The sequence below is a fragment of the Pyrus communis genome, chromosome 4 (assembly GCF_041283825.1).
Source record: "Pyrus communis isolate YQ-2024b chromosome 4, ASM4128382v1, whole genome shotgun sequence".
NCBI classification, from domain to species: domain Eukaryota; kingdom Viridiplantae; phylum Streptophyta; class Magnoliopsida; order Rosales; family Rosaceae; genus Pyrus; species Pyrus communis.
This window is the reverse complement of record NC_142568.1, coordinates 15301838-15321169: the sequence shown is the minus strand read 5'-3', so window position 1 is coordinate 15321169 and position 19332 is coordinate 15301838. Positions and strand designations below refer to the sequence as shown.

The 19332-nt window shown below is 39.0% G+C and overlaps 2 protein-coding genes and 1 pseudogene across 3 annotated transcripts; 2 read left to right on the top strand and 1 right to left on the bottom strand.

Annotated features, from left to right (window-relative positions):
• Positions 1 to 456: 456 nt before the first annotated feature.
• On the top strand, positions 457 to 2825 carry LOC137723676 (exocyst complex component EXO70H1 pseudogene; annotated as a pseudogene). Its single transcript, XR_015961652.1, has one exon. The product of XR_015961652.1 is annotated as an exocyst complex component EXO70H1 pseudogene (transcript).
• Positions 2826 to 6997: 4172 nt separating this feature from the next.
• On the bottom strand, positions 6998 to 10005 carry LOC137723410 (putative pectate lyase 4). Its single transcript, XM_068462603.2, has 5 exons — positions 9539 to 10005; positions 8744 to 9095; positions 8450 to 8660; positions 8264 to 8332; positions 6998 to 7431 (listed from the first exon to the last, which is right to left on the bottom strand). The coding sequence occupies exons 1-5, from the start codon at positions 9813 to 9815 to the stop codon at positions 7195 to 7197; spliced, it is 1146 nt and encodes a 381-aa protein (XP_068318704.2). The 5' UTR covers positions 9816 to 10005; the 3' UTR covers positions 6998 to 7194.
• Positions 10006 to 14814: 4809 nt separating this feature from the next.
• On the top strand, positions 14815 to 18885 carry LOC137722018 (ankyrin repeat-containing protein ITN1). Its single transcript, XM_068461025.2, has 4 exons — positions 14815 to 15580; positions 15895 to 16476; positions 16874 to 17283; positions 17495 to 18885. The coding sequence occupies exons 1-4, from the start codon at positions 15547 to 15549 to the stop codon at positions 18320 to 18322; spliced, it is 1854 nt and encodes a 617-aa protein (XP_068317126.2). The 5' UTR covers positions 14815 to 15546; the 3' UTR covers positions 18323 to 18885.
• The last annotated feature ends 447 nt before the right edge of the window (positions 18886 to 19332 follow it).

Here is a 19332-nt window from a genome sequence, read left to right as displayed (position 1 = left end):
AACAACAACTTGGAGAATAATATTGGAATATTAGTCATAAGACTCGCGGTTCCCTTGATCATAAATTAAATATTATTTTTATAATTAATTAAGCACCCAATTGCGACTAGAGTTAAAAACAAACCAACAAAATAAATAATCTTTTATTATTTTCTTAATCATAATATTTTTAATAGTATTTTTATTATTATCTAACCTGTACCGTTCATATGCTTCTCCCGAATTATTTGAATATATTTGCGTCTCGTTGCGAGCAATTAGTTAATCTCCTACATTTGTTTGCTCCCGGTACGACATTGTCGTTTCATTTCTCAAAACACGTCGTTTAATTTGTCAATACAAACGCGTCACGGTCAAACACATGCCTTCGTTCTCTCCTTCTACAGGAGACACGGTCGTCGATCTCCATCTCCCTCTCTCTATATATACCCCCTCCCACTATCCAGTCCCAAACATAACACCAACCCAAACACAATCTCCCTCCTCCCTCCAAATCCCACACACAACAGCCACCAAATTTTCTCGAGAAACAAACAGACCGACCTAGACAGCTCACACCAAACCAATTTTCTCGAGAAAATTGAACCCAGTCCAAGCCTGTCAGATTACTAGAGTGAAATGCCAACAAAAGGAATGAGGAGCCTGTTATTTCACTCCAAATCGCCGTCGTTCGCGGCCTACTCTTCTTCCCCTGCTAGACTCCCGGCCTTCTCTTCTTCCCCTTCTAGGCCCTCGATTTCATTTCCGACCCCGCGGCGCGTTCCCGTTGCGAACTTCTCGGAGGCGATGATTCAAGAGATCATCGAGAACGGCGCCGTGCTGATCATGAAGTGGAACCCGGACACCTCCACTTACGCCAAAGTCACCTCCCTATTCTACGAGAGCAAAAACGAAGCCCGGCAGTTTATCCGGTGCGTGACGGACCTCCAGAGTGTCATGCACTACCTCGTCCAAAAGGAACCCACATCCGAAAAACTCGTCCACGCGCACGGCCTCATGCAGGTGGCAATGAAGCGTCTCCAGAAGGAGTTTTACCAGATCCTCTCCATGAACCGGGCTCACCTCGACCCAGAATCTGTCTCCACCCGGTCCAGATCCTCTCTCGCCTCGACCCGGTCCAGCACCTCCGATTACGACGAAGACAGCGGCGCCACCACAGACGACGACGTAAAATTCGCTGGAGACGCCATTTCCGAAGTCGAGCACGTCTCGGCTATCGCCATGAACGACTTGAAATTAATCGCCGAGTGCATGATCACATCGGGATACGCGAAGGAATGCGTTCACATCTACAAAACCATCAGAAAATCGATCATCGACGAGGGAATGTACAAGCTCGGCGTCGAGCGGTTCAGCTCCTCGCAGATCGGGAAGATGGACCGGGAGGTTCTGGATTTCAGAATCACGAGCTGGCTGAGCGCGGTGAAGATCTCGATCTCCACGCTCTTCGACGGCGAGAGGATCCTGTGTGACCACGTATTCGCGTCCTCCGCTTCGATCCGCGAGTCCTGCTTCGCGCACATTTCTAGCGAGGCCGCGAATTTGCTCTTCGGCTTCCCGCAAGTTCTCGTGGCGGTGAAAAGCAAGAAGAACTCGCCGTCGTCGATTGACATTTTCCGCCTCCTCGATATGTACACCACCATCTCCGAGAGGTGGCCGGAGATCGAATCCATCTTCGGATTCGAATCCACCGCCGCCGTCCGATCTCAGGCTCTCAACTCGCTCATCAAACTCGGCGAGTCGGTGCGATCGCTGATTTCCGACTTCGAGTCCACGGTCCAGAAAGACTCGTCCAAATCCGTCCCCACCGGCGGCGGGATCCACGATCTGACGGTCCGCGCGATGAATCACCTCTCGCTCCTCACCGACTACAGCAACATCCTCGCCGATATTATCACCGATTGGCCTCGCCCGGCTAAATCGACACTGCCGGAATCGTACTTCGACAGTCCTGTCTCCGATAATTCTCCAGCGCCGGCTATCTCCGTCCGCATGGCATGGCTCGTCCTCGTCCTCCTCTGCAAGCTCGACGACAAGGCCAAGCACTACAAGGACACCGCGCTCTCGTACCTCTTCCTCGCCAACAACCTACAGTACGTAATCTCGAAAGTCCGCACGTCGAATCTCCAGTACCTCCTTGGGGAGGACTGGATATCAAAGCACGAGGCGAAAGTGCGGCAGTTCGCGGCGAATTATGAGAAACTGGCTTGGGGGAATGTGTTATCTTCGCTGCCGGAGAATCCGACGGCTCAGATTTCTCCCGAGGAAGAGAGATTGATCTTCCGGAATTTCAATTTTGCCTTCGACCAAGCGTATCGGAAACAAAGAATGAGTGTCGTACCGGACCCGAAACTCCGAGACGAGATCAAAGTTTCTGTAGAGCAAAAGCTTGTTCCGGTTTACAGGGAGTTTTATGACACACACAGGATGACGGTTGGCGGCGGGAGAAACGCGGGGCTTTATGTCAGAATTGCCCCTGAAGATATTGGAAATCACTTATCCGACCTGTTTTTTACGCCCGCATCCGGCGGCTCTTCGTCATCAGCGTTGTCTCGTCGGCGGAGTCTTTGAGACTTCAGAATTATTTTTGGCGCCGAGTTTTTGTTTTGTATTTAATCGCCGGTTTATTGGCGATTGTTTCCGGTGGTATATATTTTTTGTTTTCTTCTGTGTAGAAAAAGCGCGTGCTCACACGTCAGACAATTTAAATAAGTTAGCTGTTGTTGCCAAGTGTAACGACATTTTGAAAACTTTTACTTTGTTACTTATACAATCACCCCCTGTATTTCTGTAAATTCAAAACACTGCCCAAGACGTTCATATTCCGTTCATATTTGTAAATTTTTACTATTTATTTGTATTACTATTTGTATCATCTCTCTGATAGAAGTAGAGCCCATTAACATTTATAGATCTCATCTTTATTAAACAAATGATACAAATAGATGGTTAGAATAACATTTTTTTATTTCTTTTATTATTTTTTAATTTTTTTCTAACAAGATGATATTCTAAATTCTAATTTACAGTCAAAGCTAGAATTTATTATGTTCAAGTTCATAACTCGCATCTTTTATTCAATTTTTATAATTGATCAATTATCTTTATATTGCTTTGTACTTATTTTCGTTTGTTTGATAGGAGGTTCGACAAACCCAAAATTTTCATAATCCTAACTTATCTAAAACTTACATGTATAATCTTTGCACAAGTGTGATGTTAACGAATTGGCATACTACAAAAATGAGACTTCATACGTTCAAGGACTTGAGGAGGAAACAAAAAAAGGGGAGATTCAACGTCTTTTGAAAAGAGATGTAGCTGTGTTGAAAAGACAATTATTTCACTTGCAAACCACAGTTTCTTTGGAGAATTGATGGTGCAAGTACACTGTTACTGTAACATTCAATATAAGTGATACAATATTGGGTATAAATTTCTTTTCACATTACATTACATCATTAAAACGATACATCACAATAGCTTGGTACTTGCCCCTATAAAGTGCTCTCTTGGAGCTTCAATTTGATTATGACCCCCAAAAAAAGCTGGTCCCCAAATTCTGTGAGTTTAATTCATATTGATTGTTAAATTGAAGTGGAGTTCCTCACCTAAACACAAAAGGAAAACACAAGGAATTGCCTTTTTTGTCAAATAAAGGAATGGACCACATAATTTGTTGGTAGCTTCTCAGCCTTGTATTTGTTGTTTAATCTCTTTATTTTTCTAACAAGATTTTGTTGTTGGAAGCTGATAGCCTGATAGATTTTGTTCAACCCTTAGTTATAATTAGTACTTGATTAAGTGGGAAAAAACCTCAACCACCAATCATGTTAAGTTTGAAAGCTCATGGAGTCTTGACAAAAAAATAGAGCCGCATAATCTTGTGAAGGTGGACAAAAACGACTTGGTTCATTCGTGAGTTCTCTCCCTTTTACTCAGAAGAAATTTTTATAAGTTGTGTTGCATGTATATCATTTTACATGTTATAATAAGGATGAACGATATTTTAAAATTATTGTTATTAAAAGGAGGAGGAAAGGGTTGGAAGTTATTATAACAATTAAGGGGATGAGGGAATTCCGAACTCGGGATGCATAGATGAAAACCTGACACCTTATCCGCTAAGATACTGGATCACATGCAACGACATGATTAACATGTCTCACTCCTAAAGTATATTAATAAAAAAAATCATATGTTCTATACAACTAGAAAAAAAATAAGGGAAAATTTGAAATAGGTCCAATTTTATAGGTCATATTTTGAAATAGGTTGAATTTTTAATTACTTTGGATCCATATCAAAAAACCCCCTAAAAATAATTACGTTATAAGACCGTACTCCAAGTACATCGAAAAATTACTCTTCTTGGCGGGCTATAGCTATTTGTTTGACAAAAAAGAAATTGGGATTTGAAAACTATGAAAATTTTAAAAGAAGGGCAAGACTTTTCTGTGTTCTCCAAACAGAGGTACCAAGTCAACTTACAACTGCTGTTGATAAAAGTAAAATCGGACTCGTCATATGTAGATAGAGGTTTGTTAAAGAATAGCAAGACAATAATATTGGGTTTGCACACCGCCCGCATAAGAAGATTCCTTGGCATCATCAATTGACCTTTATGTTGCGGTCATGCATCAGTATTTCCTTAAAGTCAGTTACCAATTTTCAAGAGCCTATGACCCAACATTTTATAAAATAAGTACCAACGATGTCACCCTCGGACAATTTGAAAAAATAATCAAAATTTAACATTGCATATAAAATTATAGCTATTTTTTTAGATTTATGATAATTGTAACTAAAATTTAATATAAAAGTACTAATCTACCGTTAATGACTATAAACTTCCTCATTTTCTATTAACCTGGTTATTTTTCCAATTTTTGTAGATTATGATTTTTATTTTTGACTTTTGAATTTTGATTTTGATGGAAAAAGGAAGAGCCATCGCTTCGATTACGAATTCCTTGAACAATTTCGATTTGAATTCCAGATCCAATCCCTAGCCCCCAAGTCCCTCAAACTCAATCCTCCATCCCAGAATTGCATATTTGTTCACCTAAATATACACACACATTTCTACATAATTTTTTTTACTTAATTGATACATCCATGGCAGGAAGTAGGTACGTCAGTGACGGTGGTGGTCGGTTGGATAAAACTAAGAGTAAATTGTAACAATTGTCCCTCAATTTTAATCAAATTCGAGCAATGGTCCCCTCGACTAAAAATCTATTACCATTAGTCCATCAACTCATCAAAACGTGTAGCTATAGTCATTTTCGTCAACTGCATCAGAATTTTGTCTGAATGAGTTATGTTAGAAGGACAATTGGTACAATAGGGTTAAAGTTGAGGGACCATTACTCTAATTGAGTTAAAGTTAAGGGACCATTTCTCCAGTTGAAGTAAAGTTGAGGGACCAATGATACAATTTTTCTTTTTTATTTACTATATTTGCCCCTTGATCTAGCCTCAAGTGTATGACATGTACTCATTTTGACTGAACTTCTAACGGAGTTGACGAAAATGACCATAGTTGCACATTTTGATGAGTTGAAGGGACCATTGGTAATGAATTTTTAGTTGAGGGACCATTACTCCAATTGTGTTAAAGTTGAGGGACCATAGCTACAATTTACTCTAAAAAACTAATGAAGTTCATTTGTATCTGAGGAGGGCACCAACGACCATAACCACGTAATATTTGCACAAATGGTGTTGGGACGAAGCTTAAGCTTGCTTCCGATACTGGAATTCATGACACCATTGATATTGATTTGGTAATGCTAATTTTTTTTTTCGAATGAATAGGTACAAAATGGGAACCATTACAGAATGATCCAGTGGTTGGGGATGAAGTTAGGCCCGTACTCCACACTCCACGTCCTCGATTCAATTCTTGGTGCTAATAGATCGCACGATGGGGTTAGGAGGAGGCTGAAATGCCTTTGTCAGTTTTCCCAGCCCCAAAAAAGGTGGGGTGACGATGAAGGAAGGGGTATGATGGGTCGGCCAATGGTTGTCTGTAGCATAAGAAAAGGGAAGGGACGAGTGAGAGAGGGTAATTAGGGTTTTAATTTAAGGGTACTTTTGAAATTTCACATGGACATATGGTTAAATTGTAAGAATTGTAAAAGGAAAGCTAAAATTCATTAGAGGTGTAAAAATTGGCTAGCCACTCAATACTATGATCTGGTGGTATTCCTCTTCACTTGGAAGTGAGAGGTCTTAGGTTTGAATCTTGTGGATGGCGAATTCGATACGAAATTAGGTTGCCCATTGTGTGGCTTAGTCGAACTTCACCTCCCCCTAGTGTAAAAATATCGATGCACTAAAAAAAATGGCTAGTTATCAAAATTCCCGTGACCGATCCACTATTCTCATGGACGGAGCCACCTTGGGCCCAGTGGGGACGAATGCCCCCACTCAGTTTTTATGTTGGAAAAAATGTACTTTTCTAGTTGCTTATAATATTAGTATTAACTCTTCCATGTGCCACTGTTATCGTTGAAAAAACATTTTTGATTATGAAATTTTTGAAGATGGATTGAGGAATTAGATAGGAGGTCAATATATGAATAATAAGATGATTATTTCTATAGAGAGAGAGAGAGAGAGAGAGAGAGAGAGAGAGAGAGAGAGAGAGAGAGAGAGAGAGAGTTTTGTAATGGTAATAAAGTTGTCATGCAACGCTTTCAAAACATGAAATCACGACAAGCGATGTTGTATGAAACACTTTATGGATTAATATATAAGTGATTTGTTTAGTAAATTTTTTTAAATTTATAATTTGTGACTTTGTTGTTTAAAGATGCTCCATTCATGTAGATCTTCGACTTCATCCCTGACTAAGCTATAACACGCGTTACATTTATTACATATGTATCCTAAAATACAGATTATCCGCTCATCCCACGTTATAACATGTGGATTATAATACTTTCCCTTAAGCACCAGTTCAATTTATCATTGCGGCTGATAGTAGGACTGCACAAACAATGCGCACATTCATTTGTTATTGATTGTTATTTTACACACAAGAAATACATGAAGTAGACTAAACTTAACAAAAAAAAGATCAAAAACTCGAAAACTAAATAAAACTTGGGAATTGAAGCGAATATTAGTTTTCTCGTGGCTACTTAGCTACTCCTTGATCAGCTGGTTGCGGACCACCTTGTCATCCTACATAGCTACTCCTTGATCAGCTGGCCGCGGAACACCCTGCCATCCTGTGCAATGTTGAAGAACATGCTTAAGATCATCTGCTGGAGGTCCTTTTGTCCATGTCTGATAGTGTTGGGTAGGATGAAACATGCAATGTTCACCGCCATCGGGTGATAATCCTGCATGAGTTCCGGTCACGAATAAGTCCCCTTCGGACCTAATGTGGCCAGTCACTGCCGTCTCCTTGTCCGCTGCCTATAGAAAAGCCAAAGTAATCAAATTAGTCTCATACAATTCAATAGCCATGTATTGGATGAATTGACAGTAGTTTTAATTGCACAAACAAGCCTACAACAATATTTTGACTCTCAACAAACAAAGGCTGCGAGGAACATATTCTCGTTCATCAAGCCTTCAATTGGATTAATAGGAAAAGAAAAAAAAAAAAAATTATCGCATTATATGCATTCATGTTAAATCCTTCTTGAAATAACTCAACTCAGCATTCAGTTCCTAACTAAGAACGAATGCGCTTACTCGAGCTTATGCACCATTCTGACCCACTTTCATCCAAATTCAAATCGCTTTTGGATATCATGATTATCATAATGGCCAACCACTACGACTACACTATCTTCATTTTTATTTAGTCTAGTATGGTTGAATCTGGATCAACATGTCCTATGCTTCCAGTTTGAGATTCTATAGGTTGCGAAGAGGGTGGTAATATAGCAGTTGGAAATTTGGACGTATCTTTGAACCCCTTGGAAATTCCAATGGTTAAGAGCTAGAACAGGATTGAAATGTATGGAAAATGTTAGTAACTTAATATACATCATGAAATTATATGACGATGAAAGCGTCTGGCCTTGCATTGTGGTCAGAGATATGAATTTATAGATCATGGAGTAGGATGAGCAAAAGGGAAAGACTCAAAATATACAATAATGTTGCACTCATACAAGGACTATTGCAGAATACTGATATACAATATCTTTAGATCAGCTTCTGAAATGTCAAATGCTGAAACTGCAGAATTATGCGAGTAAGAAATCTTAAAGGCCGATAAAAATGAAAATGGACATACCTTCTCCGTAAGGTACTTAAATGCCACTTTTTTCTTTCCTGCTTCATATATATTGCATTCAGAGAATATCTGGAGCGGAAAAATAATAATATCATATTAACCTCGTATAGGATAAAATCCTTGGAAAAATCTAAAGAGTATTTAAGCAATATATATGTATCTATCTATCTGTAGTAGCATTATTACCTGCGATTCTACACTCGCACAAACAGCATATATGCCCCAGTTTCGGGTATAATTGTTATATAAATGTACTTTCGCAAATCTAACACGAGGATGTCTCTGTCTGGTCCCATCAAAGAAACAGTGGTGAATGGTAACCCGGATGCATCTGTCATCAATATGCGAGGGATCTGCTCCAATCAGTATTGTCTTATCATGCTGTGAAAAATGACACCTGCATAATGGTTAAACACACGAACTTAAACTTTGCAAGGATAAGAAAAGTGAATTCCAACATGGAGTGAGGATTCACCTCACCTCGAAATTGTAATATCCGTGCTTCCTCTGGAGATATCAATTAGTCCGTCTTCAAAGTCACGAAGGCTGCACTGATCTATCCATATGTGTTTAGAATTGGGTTTTATTTGGATGCCATCAACATCTGATCCTCTACCACCTTCAAACTCTAAATTGCATACAATCACATGTTCACATTCCTTCAACCTCAACCCCTTCCCCGTAATTTTAATCCTCTGACCTCGCCCATCTATAGTCTTGTACGATGATACGTTCAAGTGAGACTTGAGATGGATAGTGCCTGAAATTTCAAAGACAATCCAAAGCGGCTCTTTCTTTCGGCATCCTTCCCTAAGTGAACCCGGACCATCATCTACAAACAAATATAAACCCAAACAATCAAATTTAAGCTTCCACACGCAACTATACACAGTTCACGACATCAAGTGCCGATCTCAAGTTCTCAACAGATCAAACAGCAGCAAGAGATATAATCAAATTAACTAATTTAACAGCAAGATTCATACTTTGGAGTTGGCATGCCAAATTAACTACAAAATCAACCATTTAAACTGACAAAAACCCCTCAAAAGACGGATTCGAATCAACTTCCCATAAGCACTTCCACTACCCCAATCCCCATAAGCAAGTTTTACTTCAATTAGTTGCAAATTAAACACTAACCACCAATTAAACTTTCAAAACACACAAAACCCAAATCTTCAAAACATAAAGCAAACACATTTACAAAGTGAATTGAAGCTAAAGTTATCAAGAACATGCATCTAGTCAACAAATTGGACTAACAAAACTGACCTGCTAGAGTAGTGACGTGGTAAACGGCCCCGTTGAGACCGCCGACGGCGAGCCGGCCGAAGCCCTCGGCCTGGGCGGCGAGGGCGCGCAAGCTCGAGTCGACGTGAGCGTACGGCAAGGCGACCACCATGCTGCTGGTCTTTTTAGCTGACGATGAGCTAGAGCAAGGGATTTGAGCTGCTTGACCCGACGGACTATGTTTAAAGCCAGAACTGGCCGTTTCACCGGATACGGGGCCGTTACGGCGTTTACGGTGGTGGCCGTGGCAGTTGCCCATTTATGGCAAAAAGGTTGCCGGTTTGTGCTGTGATTATGGTGGAAACTGAAACGGAAAAACATTAGTTTTGTGAGTTTGTACCAGTGAAGTGAAAACAGACTCGCATTTATTGTAGAAGATGAAGATTGTTTGCGTTTGATGTGATAGTATTTACGTATTCTTGCGTCGGTTATGATTAAGTGTTTCCTCTGTCGGAGTCTCGTAGGGTTTTACTATATTAAAACCGGGGTAAACACCGACACATTTATGTACGTTATTGTGTTTAACTCACCTTTCGAGTTACCTTTCCGACTTATGAAAAATACTTCATTTCTCGTGTTTGATAAATCTGACTTGAGAAATGTGGTTCCGAGTTTAACGATTTCTAGTTTGATTGATTTTTCACAAAAATTATTATTTGTTACAATACTAATTATGTATAGGAATTCTCTGCAATCTAAAAGAACGTTTTTTGTACTACTTATATTACTTAGAAAGTAAGCTTCTCTCTCCTTATTAATATGAATAAAAACACAAAGAATGAGGAATATGACAAATTCCTCAAGCCCTTCTCCACTCTCTCTCTCTCTCGTCCACCCTCTCCTTCTCTTTACCCTCAGGAAAATAGGCCATGCTGATGTTGCTGCTATAAGGAATTAAGGGTGGTTTGTTGCACCAGACTATCTCTGACTGGACTAGTTTTAGGGACTAAGCTGGACTAACGTAATGAAGTGTTTGGTACAATGTCGGACTAAGAAACAAAATAATTAACAAATTCTAATATTATATTATTTAATTTGTATATATTAATATTTTATTATTCATTCTCTCTTTTTTATTTTTTCTTATAACTCTTCTTCTTTCTCGGAAACAATTCCACAATTTGAGATATTATCCAAACCAACTCCCAATTCCAATAATTGCAGATCAGATCAAACCAAAAGGTATTCTAGAATTCTCTTTCTCTTTCCGAAAGTCACAATTGCAGATCTCCAATTCCAAACGCAGATCAAATCAAAGCCAATTTCACAAATCTCTCCCATCTCTCTCTCTCAAGGCAACCTCTTCATTTGAGTGTAGCTAATGATCTTGTTTTCATCGCCGGCGTCCCACCGTCTCAGTTGGTGTTCTCGGCCTCCATATTCCTTCCTCACCAACCACTGGGTTTACAAAGATCCTGTCTTTTGGAGATTTGGGTTTCAACGACGGTGATGCAGTCCGTTGTCAATCATGCGAAGCAGATGAATCGAGGTCGAAGTGAAGTAGATGAGTCGAGGTCGAAGCGAAGCAGACAAATCCCAAGTTGAAGCAAAGCACGGTCTTAGCTAGTCCGGTGCTTTTCGGGAGCTCCCGCCAAGACCTTCTAGCGAAGGTTTTAGTCGAGGCGAGTCATCTTTAGTCCCATTAAATTGATTCCTTCGACGCAACAAACACGGGACTACTTTAATAACTAGTCCAGTCCAGTCTAGTGTGAGTTAGTGAGGGTAAACAAATACACCCTAAAGGATTTTGGAGAATGATCTTCTACAACTAACATTCAAAGGCTTTCATCGCTTCTATCTAATCCACATTCTTCTAGAACATGAAATTGATATTTTATAAGTCCCAACAACATGAAAACATTTATCATGATGCCTGAACCGCAAATTTATTTATGCTTTGTATACTACATATATTGCTTGAATATGTATTGTTCATGCATACCCAATATTTTATTATGTTAATTTTGCTATGCAAATATGTATTTATTTTTTTATTTGATATTACTACGGTGAATTGTCATGCCTTTATACCGAGGAACATACAAGATCAACACGTAACGTCATCACCTACATGTTTATCTTTTATGCCTTTCCTCCGAGACATGACCAAAACACAAACCAATACTTTAACAGTGCAACAACTTTCCTTTTATATCATGGATGCATCTAACATTGCGTTAGACTGCCTATGTACCCTAAGCAAAGATCAAGCTATTCGTAGTTCACCATTATCAACCTCGACAATTTTCATGGCATCCCTTAGCAAGAAAATAACATAAAGTTAGACTGCTATGTACCCTAAGTAAGGATCAAGCCATTCGTAGTTCACCATTATCAACCCCGATATTTTTCATGGCATCCCTTAGCAGGAAAATAACATAAAGTTCCAGAATCACTCAATGGAACTCACAAGCATAATTCACTAGATTCCAAACTACCTAACGAAACCATATATAATAACCAAGAATTCTATTTCATCCATCACATACATAACACTATTTTCCAACAAGTCAACAAACACAAGAGAATGATTGATCCAAAGAATTAAAGAAGCACCATATTAACTATGTTAATCATCCATTAATATCAAATATCACTTTACTAAGATTAATGGAACCAACCACAATAAGGTCTAACGTATTTCATTATTGAAATCCGAACATCCAACATTATAACCCTAAGTTACAACAACAATTATAAACCTGAGTAACTTCTATGCATAAGAACCTTGGTTTCCAACTAACTAAACGGAAACGAATATGAAATGAAATTCTTGACCCATTAAACGAAATCCAACTAGGAAGTCGTCGCCATCGCGCATTGCTAAACATAACTGATAGGATTTTTACCATCTACAAAAGTAGGGATAAAAACACATGAAATACTTGTAAGAATACAAGGAAGTTGTAGTATAGATGCTCGTTCTCCTCAAAGACTATTTGGATAATTTATATAGAAACAATTCCTAATTAAATACTTAGAGTTAAAAATTGAGAAAAGAGATTTTAGACTTGAGTAATATTAAAAACAAATTTTAATTAAAAACAAATCGAATAAAAGAATAGAGTTTTAAATACCAATTTATAAAATCACTAGGGTTCCACCATCACCTAGCAATCCTATGCATTTTTACCAATTACTTATCTACACATGCCACTTTGAAGGTTAGGCTTTCCTAATTCATATTCTACTTGAAACCTCCAACATAGAACATATATCTAACATGCAACCCGTCCGGACGTTCGGATCAAATCTGAACATGAAAGACTCATTATGCTTTATGAAAAGCCTTTGAAAAACCATGCAACTCTTAAGATGTGGTGTTCATCTTAAGTGAAATTACAATTATTAATCACAAGAAGCCAGTGTCAATTTCAGGGAACCTTCCAACCAAAACTGCATTAAATTACTTTTCTAAAGATCCTAATGGTGATCAGACATTAAGACAATAATATAGTTTTAATCACGGTGATGAATAATTCGAAGTATGCATGCAATCAATCATAAGCAATTAAATAAAAATTACATATTCATGCTAAGGCTCAAGGCTTCACCCTAGCCAAAGGAATTAGTTACATATATTCATAATTGAAATCATAGAAAATATTATTAAGAAAAGGATTGAAAACACCTTAAAGTAAAAAATCTCCAAGAACCCTAGCAATTCTCTCTGTCTCCAAAGTTGCCTAAAAGAAAGCGTAGAAAAGACTAAGAACGGCAAAGCAATATATTTGCTAAGCCATTGCACAAACCCTAAGACATAGGTCCTTTATTCCAACTAGGAAACTAAATAATAGCAAAATATCTTAGAAAATAAAGTCCTAATTAAACTAGGAGAAACTGCACAGAAACTGTCCAGCCACGCTTTAACCTCAAATCTCCTCAAAATCCGGCCCATAACAGCTTGTTTAGAAGATCAAGACGTTCTGAACACATCTCCAAAAGGCCACGAACCCATCCGAGGTCCTCTTAGGCTCCAAAAACGCAAGTCAAGCCCAAAACGTCACTATTCCAGCACCGCGCATCACTCCTTTATTTTATTGCCAGAAAATAACCGCTCAGTAGAAAAATCTAATATTTTGATACAATCAAGCTAAATGACTCACAATCGTCCTCCAACTGGAATGACTTCAAAATTCGTCCATTTGACCATGTTTTGCTCCAGAAGAAGTCGAAAGTCCTATATTGAAAATACAATTCAAAGTATCAAAATTCTTCCAAAATATTAACTAAAATATACTAAGAATAGGATAAAATATATAATGTGAAATTGACTCATCAATAACCATAGGCCTAGTCTAATGGTGTAGGCACCCATTGCGGGTATACCAAGTATGATCACCCCTAAAATTGGTAAGCCCCTTCATCGCGGATATACCAACCAGGGCCTTCTCCTATAGCTCTAGGTAGTGATCACCCATCAAGGATTTACCAAGCATGATCACCCCTAGCATGCGTATGGTCCCCCATTGCAAATATACTAAGCGGAACCATAGGCATAGTTTAATCGCGCAGGCAGTGATCACCCATCGCAGATATACCAAGTATAATCACCCCTGAAATAAGTATGGTCCCCTATAAAAACAGAACGTTGCAAACATATTTATCAATCTTAAACTATTAGGGCTTTCAATTCCATTAGGATCGACATTACATAAGGTATAATAACAAAGGGCTTATTTTAGCCATAACACATGTACTCTTCACCAAATCTCACTTTAGCCCCCACACTCTAATTGACTCAATTTACCACTTGCACTTTTTCTTCGTGTCACACTTTAGCCCCTACACTTTGTATTGTCTCACTTTAACACATGCATTCTTCCTCAATATCCCACTTTTACCATATTTCATCAAATAATTAAAAAGAGCCATTAATTGTGCTAACGTGGCATGGACAATTTAGTTTTTTCAACTTTGTTAGTAAGACCCATTGGTGAAAGAATGTGAGTTAAACTCAAACCAGGGTTTGATTTCTCCATACTAAAGAAAATAAAGAAGAGGAGAGCGATAGAGGTAGATTCTCCTTAAGAATCTCTGTAAAAGAACATTGAAATTGATTCGTAAAGTGAAATTCAACCTTCACTTCTTATATTTCAACCTTCATTTCTTATATTCAACCTTCTTTCTTATATTTTTCTCTTGATATGGGAAATCAAACCCTAGTTTGAGTTTAATCCACCTGTTATTATCCTTGGGTTCTACTAACATACCATGTCACATGCCACACAACCAACTTAGTTGAAAATTTTAAATTGTCCATGTCACATCAACACAACTCATGTCTCTCTTATAACTTATTTGACGAAATATGGTGAAATAAGACATTGAGGAAGAATACATGTTTTAACGTGAGACAATATAGAACATATGAATAAAATACGACATGAAGAAAGAATACCGATGATAAAGTGAAAGAATATAAATCATAGATATAAAAGTAAGATATTGCGAAGAATACAAGTATCATAACTAAAATTAAGCCGAACAAAAGATTGTATGGACTTATAAGGTCTGACATTACCCAAATTATGTGTCTTTTTTCCCCAAGAGTTATCAGTTGAAAATTAACTGAAAGCGGGTTACAATGATTCTTTTTCTTGTTACACAAGTAACCTAGTTTGGTACGAGGTTGGTGTCGATCCGGTTGCCTCGTGGTGTCAAAATTGGTACAGCACTGCTGGCACCAAATTAACGACCTCATTTATTTCATTTATTTTTTAATTTTTTTAATATCAACCTCCTTTTTTTAATTTTGAAAATAAAAAGACAAAAAACCCAAAGCTCCCCTGTTCTTGGCCACCCGCCACCCGCCACCCGCCGCCCGCCGCCACCTCCTCCCGCCCCGCCCCCATCAGCTCTGCCTTCTTCCTCGACTTCAAAATCCTAATCGAACACATTCTTCGTTCCCCACGATCAATTGGTCGCATTTTTTTATTATATATTTTTATATAATATAGAAATGAACAGGTAAAGGCTCGATTTTCACAATGAGAATCCGTTTGGAACCGGGGCATGATTCAGGTACTCCCTCTCCGTCTCTCTTTGCATTACTGTGTGTTTGACTGCCGAGAATCTGCAGGAAAATGAAAGAAAATGCAATTAGGGATTGAATTTTCCCTGATACATCATTTTCCTTTCTCATTTGATCAATTTTGCGGGAAACACAGAAAAAAGAAGACTTTAATTTTGTTAATTTTTTTTTTGGTATTAATTTCTCAATTACGATTATATAACCACAGAGTATATGATCCAATGAGTTGGTTTTTGTTTTTTTAATTATTTTAAAAGTTAATTAAATGAATACATGTTGAATTGTGGTTTATTTGATTTGTAAGGAGGTGAAAGGGACCTGGAGAAGGGGCTGGCGCAGCCCTCGACCCCAGGAGCTCTGTCGGAGCCGCCGTCGTCGCCGCACCCGTCGAGGCCGGCCCTGGTGGTTTCCAATTCCAGCAAGGCATTGCTGGTTTCAAATTCCGGCAAGGCATTGCTGGTTTCAAATTCCGGCAAGGCATTGCTGGTTTCAAATTCCGGCAAGTCTCTGGTTGTGTCGAATTCCGGGAAGCGCCTTGATCAGTTGGGGAGGAAGAAGTATGTGAAGCAGGTGACCGGGCGCAACAATGACACGGAGCTTCACCTGGCTGCGCGCCGCGGGGATTTGGCAGCGCTGCAGCAGTTTCTAGCGGAGATTGACGCTCAGATGGTGGGATCCGAGTTTGATGAAGAGGTGGCGGAGATTAGGTCTGCCATTGTGAATGAGGTGAATGAGTTGGGAGAGACGGTGCTTTTCATAGCGGCGGAGCAGGGGCATCTTGCTATGGTGGAGGAGCTTTTGCCTTACATGACGGAGGAGGGCATTTTGTTGAAGAATCAAATTGCGTTTGATGCATTGCATATTGCTGCAAATCAAGGGCACCAAGGTAGCCATAAAGTTAGATAATTCGAGCCCGAATTTGAATTTCGTTCTTGTTCTTATTTCAGTTGTATGATATCTATGTGTTTATGGGATGTTGAAATGGAGAAGTTTTTACTGTGACGGTCATTACTATCACATGGTGTTATTAGTCCACATGTTATAGTATTGGTGAACGAAAGATCAGTTGTTTTTAATTCCCTTGTCGAATTTTTGAGTCCATAGTTGGAATAGTGTTGTGTTATGTCCATAACAGGTACAGTTCTTTTTGAGAAGTTTGTGTTCTGTTTTGTTTTAAACTTTTAGTTCAGGCACTGTGAGTTTTTTCTGCTCTGTTATTGGTGATAATCGAGTTTCAATATCGTATCACCTCAGTTCAATAACTACTAACCAGCTTTATGCAGCCATTGTCCAGGTGCTCTTAGACCATGACCCGGGGCTTAGCAAAACAGTTGGGCAGGCAAATGCTACCCCTCTTGTGTCTGCAGCTACAAGAGGGCATACAGCAGTAGTTAAAGAATTACTATCCAAAGATTCGAGTTTGCTGGAAGTAGCAAAATCCAATGGGAAGAATGCATTGCATCTTGCTGCACGGCAGGGGCATGTAGAAATTGTGAAAACTTTGCTTGGAAGGGATCCACAACTAGCAAGAAGAACTGATAAGAAAGGACAAACTGCTTTGCATATGGCAGTAAAAGGTGTTAGCAGTGAAGTTGTGAGGTTGATTGTCGATGCGGATCCAGCTATTGTCATGCTTCCAGACAAGTTCGGCAATTCAGCATTGCATGTGGCCACCAGGAAAAAGCGAGTTGATGTATGTATTTCCATTGTTGGATCTTCAAGTTTTGACATGTCAATATAATCTTGTTCTATGATTGGATAGTTAATATTGACTTTATTCATTTTATCTTAATACGAGTTCCTTGTTTTGCTGAAAGTTTTTTTGATTGATCTGCAATTAACTATTAACTGATTTTGAGCTTGGTTTACATCTTTAGAAATTTAATTTCTCATTACGCTTGCAGATAGTCAATGTGCTATTGCTTGTTCATGACACAAATGTGAATGTTCTAACAAGAGACCAGAAAACACCCCTTGATATAGCCGAAGGGCTTCCATACTCTGAAGAAATCACAACAATTAAGGAAACCTTGACACAATATGGCGCTGTCCGAGCAAATGAACTTAACCAGCCACGGGATGAGCTTAGAAACACCGTGACAGAGATTAAAAAAAATGTCCATAATCAGCTTGAACAAGCCCGCAAAACCAACCAGAGTGTTACTGGAATTGCCACGGAGCTTCGGAAGCTACAAAGGGAAGGAATCAATAATGCCACTAACTCAGTCACAGTGGTTGCTTCACTCTTTGCAACAGTAGCTTTTGCAGCTCTATTTACACTTCCTGGTGGTGATCTTGACTCCGGGGCAGCTGTTATGTCAATCCAAGTGTCATTTAAAATTTTCATCCTTTTCAATGCTGTTTCACTGTTCGCATCATTGGCTGTTGTTTTGGTACAAATCACCCTCGTCAGGGGGGAGACAAAGGCCGAGAGGAGGGTTGTGGAAGTGATCAATAAGTTGATGTGGCTGGCCTCTGTCTGCACTACAGTAGCATTTATTTCTTCATCATATATAGTGGTTGGGCGGCATAATGTGTGGGCTGCGATCCTTGTCACAGTTATAGGGGGACTTATAATTGGGGGAGTTATTGGTACCATGACATATTACGTGGTGAAGACCAAAAGGATTCATAGAGTGAGGAAGAGAGAGAAGATGTCGAGGATTGGAACCAACTATTCCGTGCGTCACTCAGAGTCCGATTCAGAAGTGAACCGTGTTTATGCCCTGTGATCATAGTCTGGCTGGAACTAGCCTCTGGTTCTATGCCACATGGAGAAGAAAATCAACACAGGATTAGCTGATTCCGAAAAGGTTCTAAGCTATAGATACAAAATTCAGGGACCTTGTAATAGCATCTGTGAATGGACTCGTTTGAAAGTGATTTTCTGGGTGTCTCAAGGATTAAGAAATTTTTCAGCAAAGCTGTTGATGTCCTTGAATCTTCAAAGGCAGCAAGTGAGATATATCATCTGTATATGATATGGCATATACATGGTACCAGTCCATTTGTAACTTGTATAGGTTTTTGTCAGTGGTGAGTTGCTATTCGAATTCTAGCAATAGGTAGTCACTGATTAGTTGTTCAAAATTTTGAACGACACTTTACTCGACATTAATGTCTGATAGCTGTCAATGTATCTGATATATGAATAAAACCTGAAGCATTACATGTGCATACAATCAGATGGTTGAGAAAAGAATGTATTAGGTCGATGTTGCTTGAACTTATGTATAAACAGAGTTTGCTGTGGATGCCTGTGGGGTACAGGTTTCCGTTTCTACTTTTCCCTCATCACATGTTTTTTCCACTCTAAATTGAAAAGTTGCTATATTGTATTGGGGACTTTCCTTCTACTACTGATGAGGGATTGCTTACGAATGCCGTGACTGTTCAAGTTATTGTCCATGCAGATGAGAGAAGCAGTGCTCCAATTAGAGGATTCGAGATTTTGACAATGTTTCTGCAGAAGGTACCATTTTCCTTCATCTCTCTTCATATTTTCTGGTCAATTTTGATAGAACTCATCAAACTACTGACCCTTTGGATGATTCAATATCAAATAGAAACAAAGGGTATGTGATTTGCACAATTTGATCGATATGCAACCATATTGTAGTGAGATTAGTCAAAAATAACAAGTTTTCGACATTTGGAAATTTGTGAGTTGATTGGTTGAACACACCAAAGATCTAATGGCTTTGTAGGATCATGTTCTTTACATAGAGTTCACGTACGATTC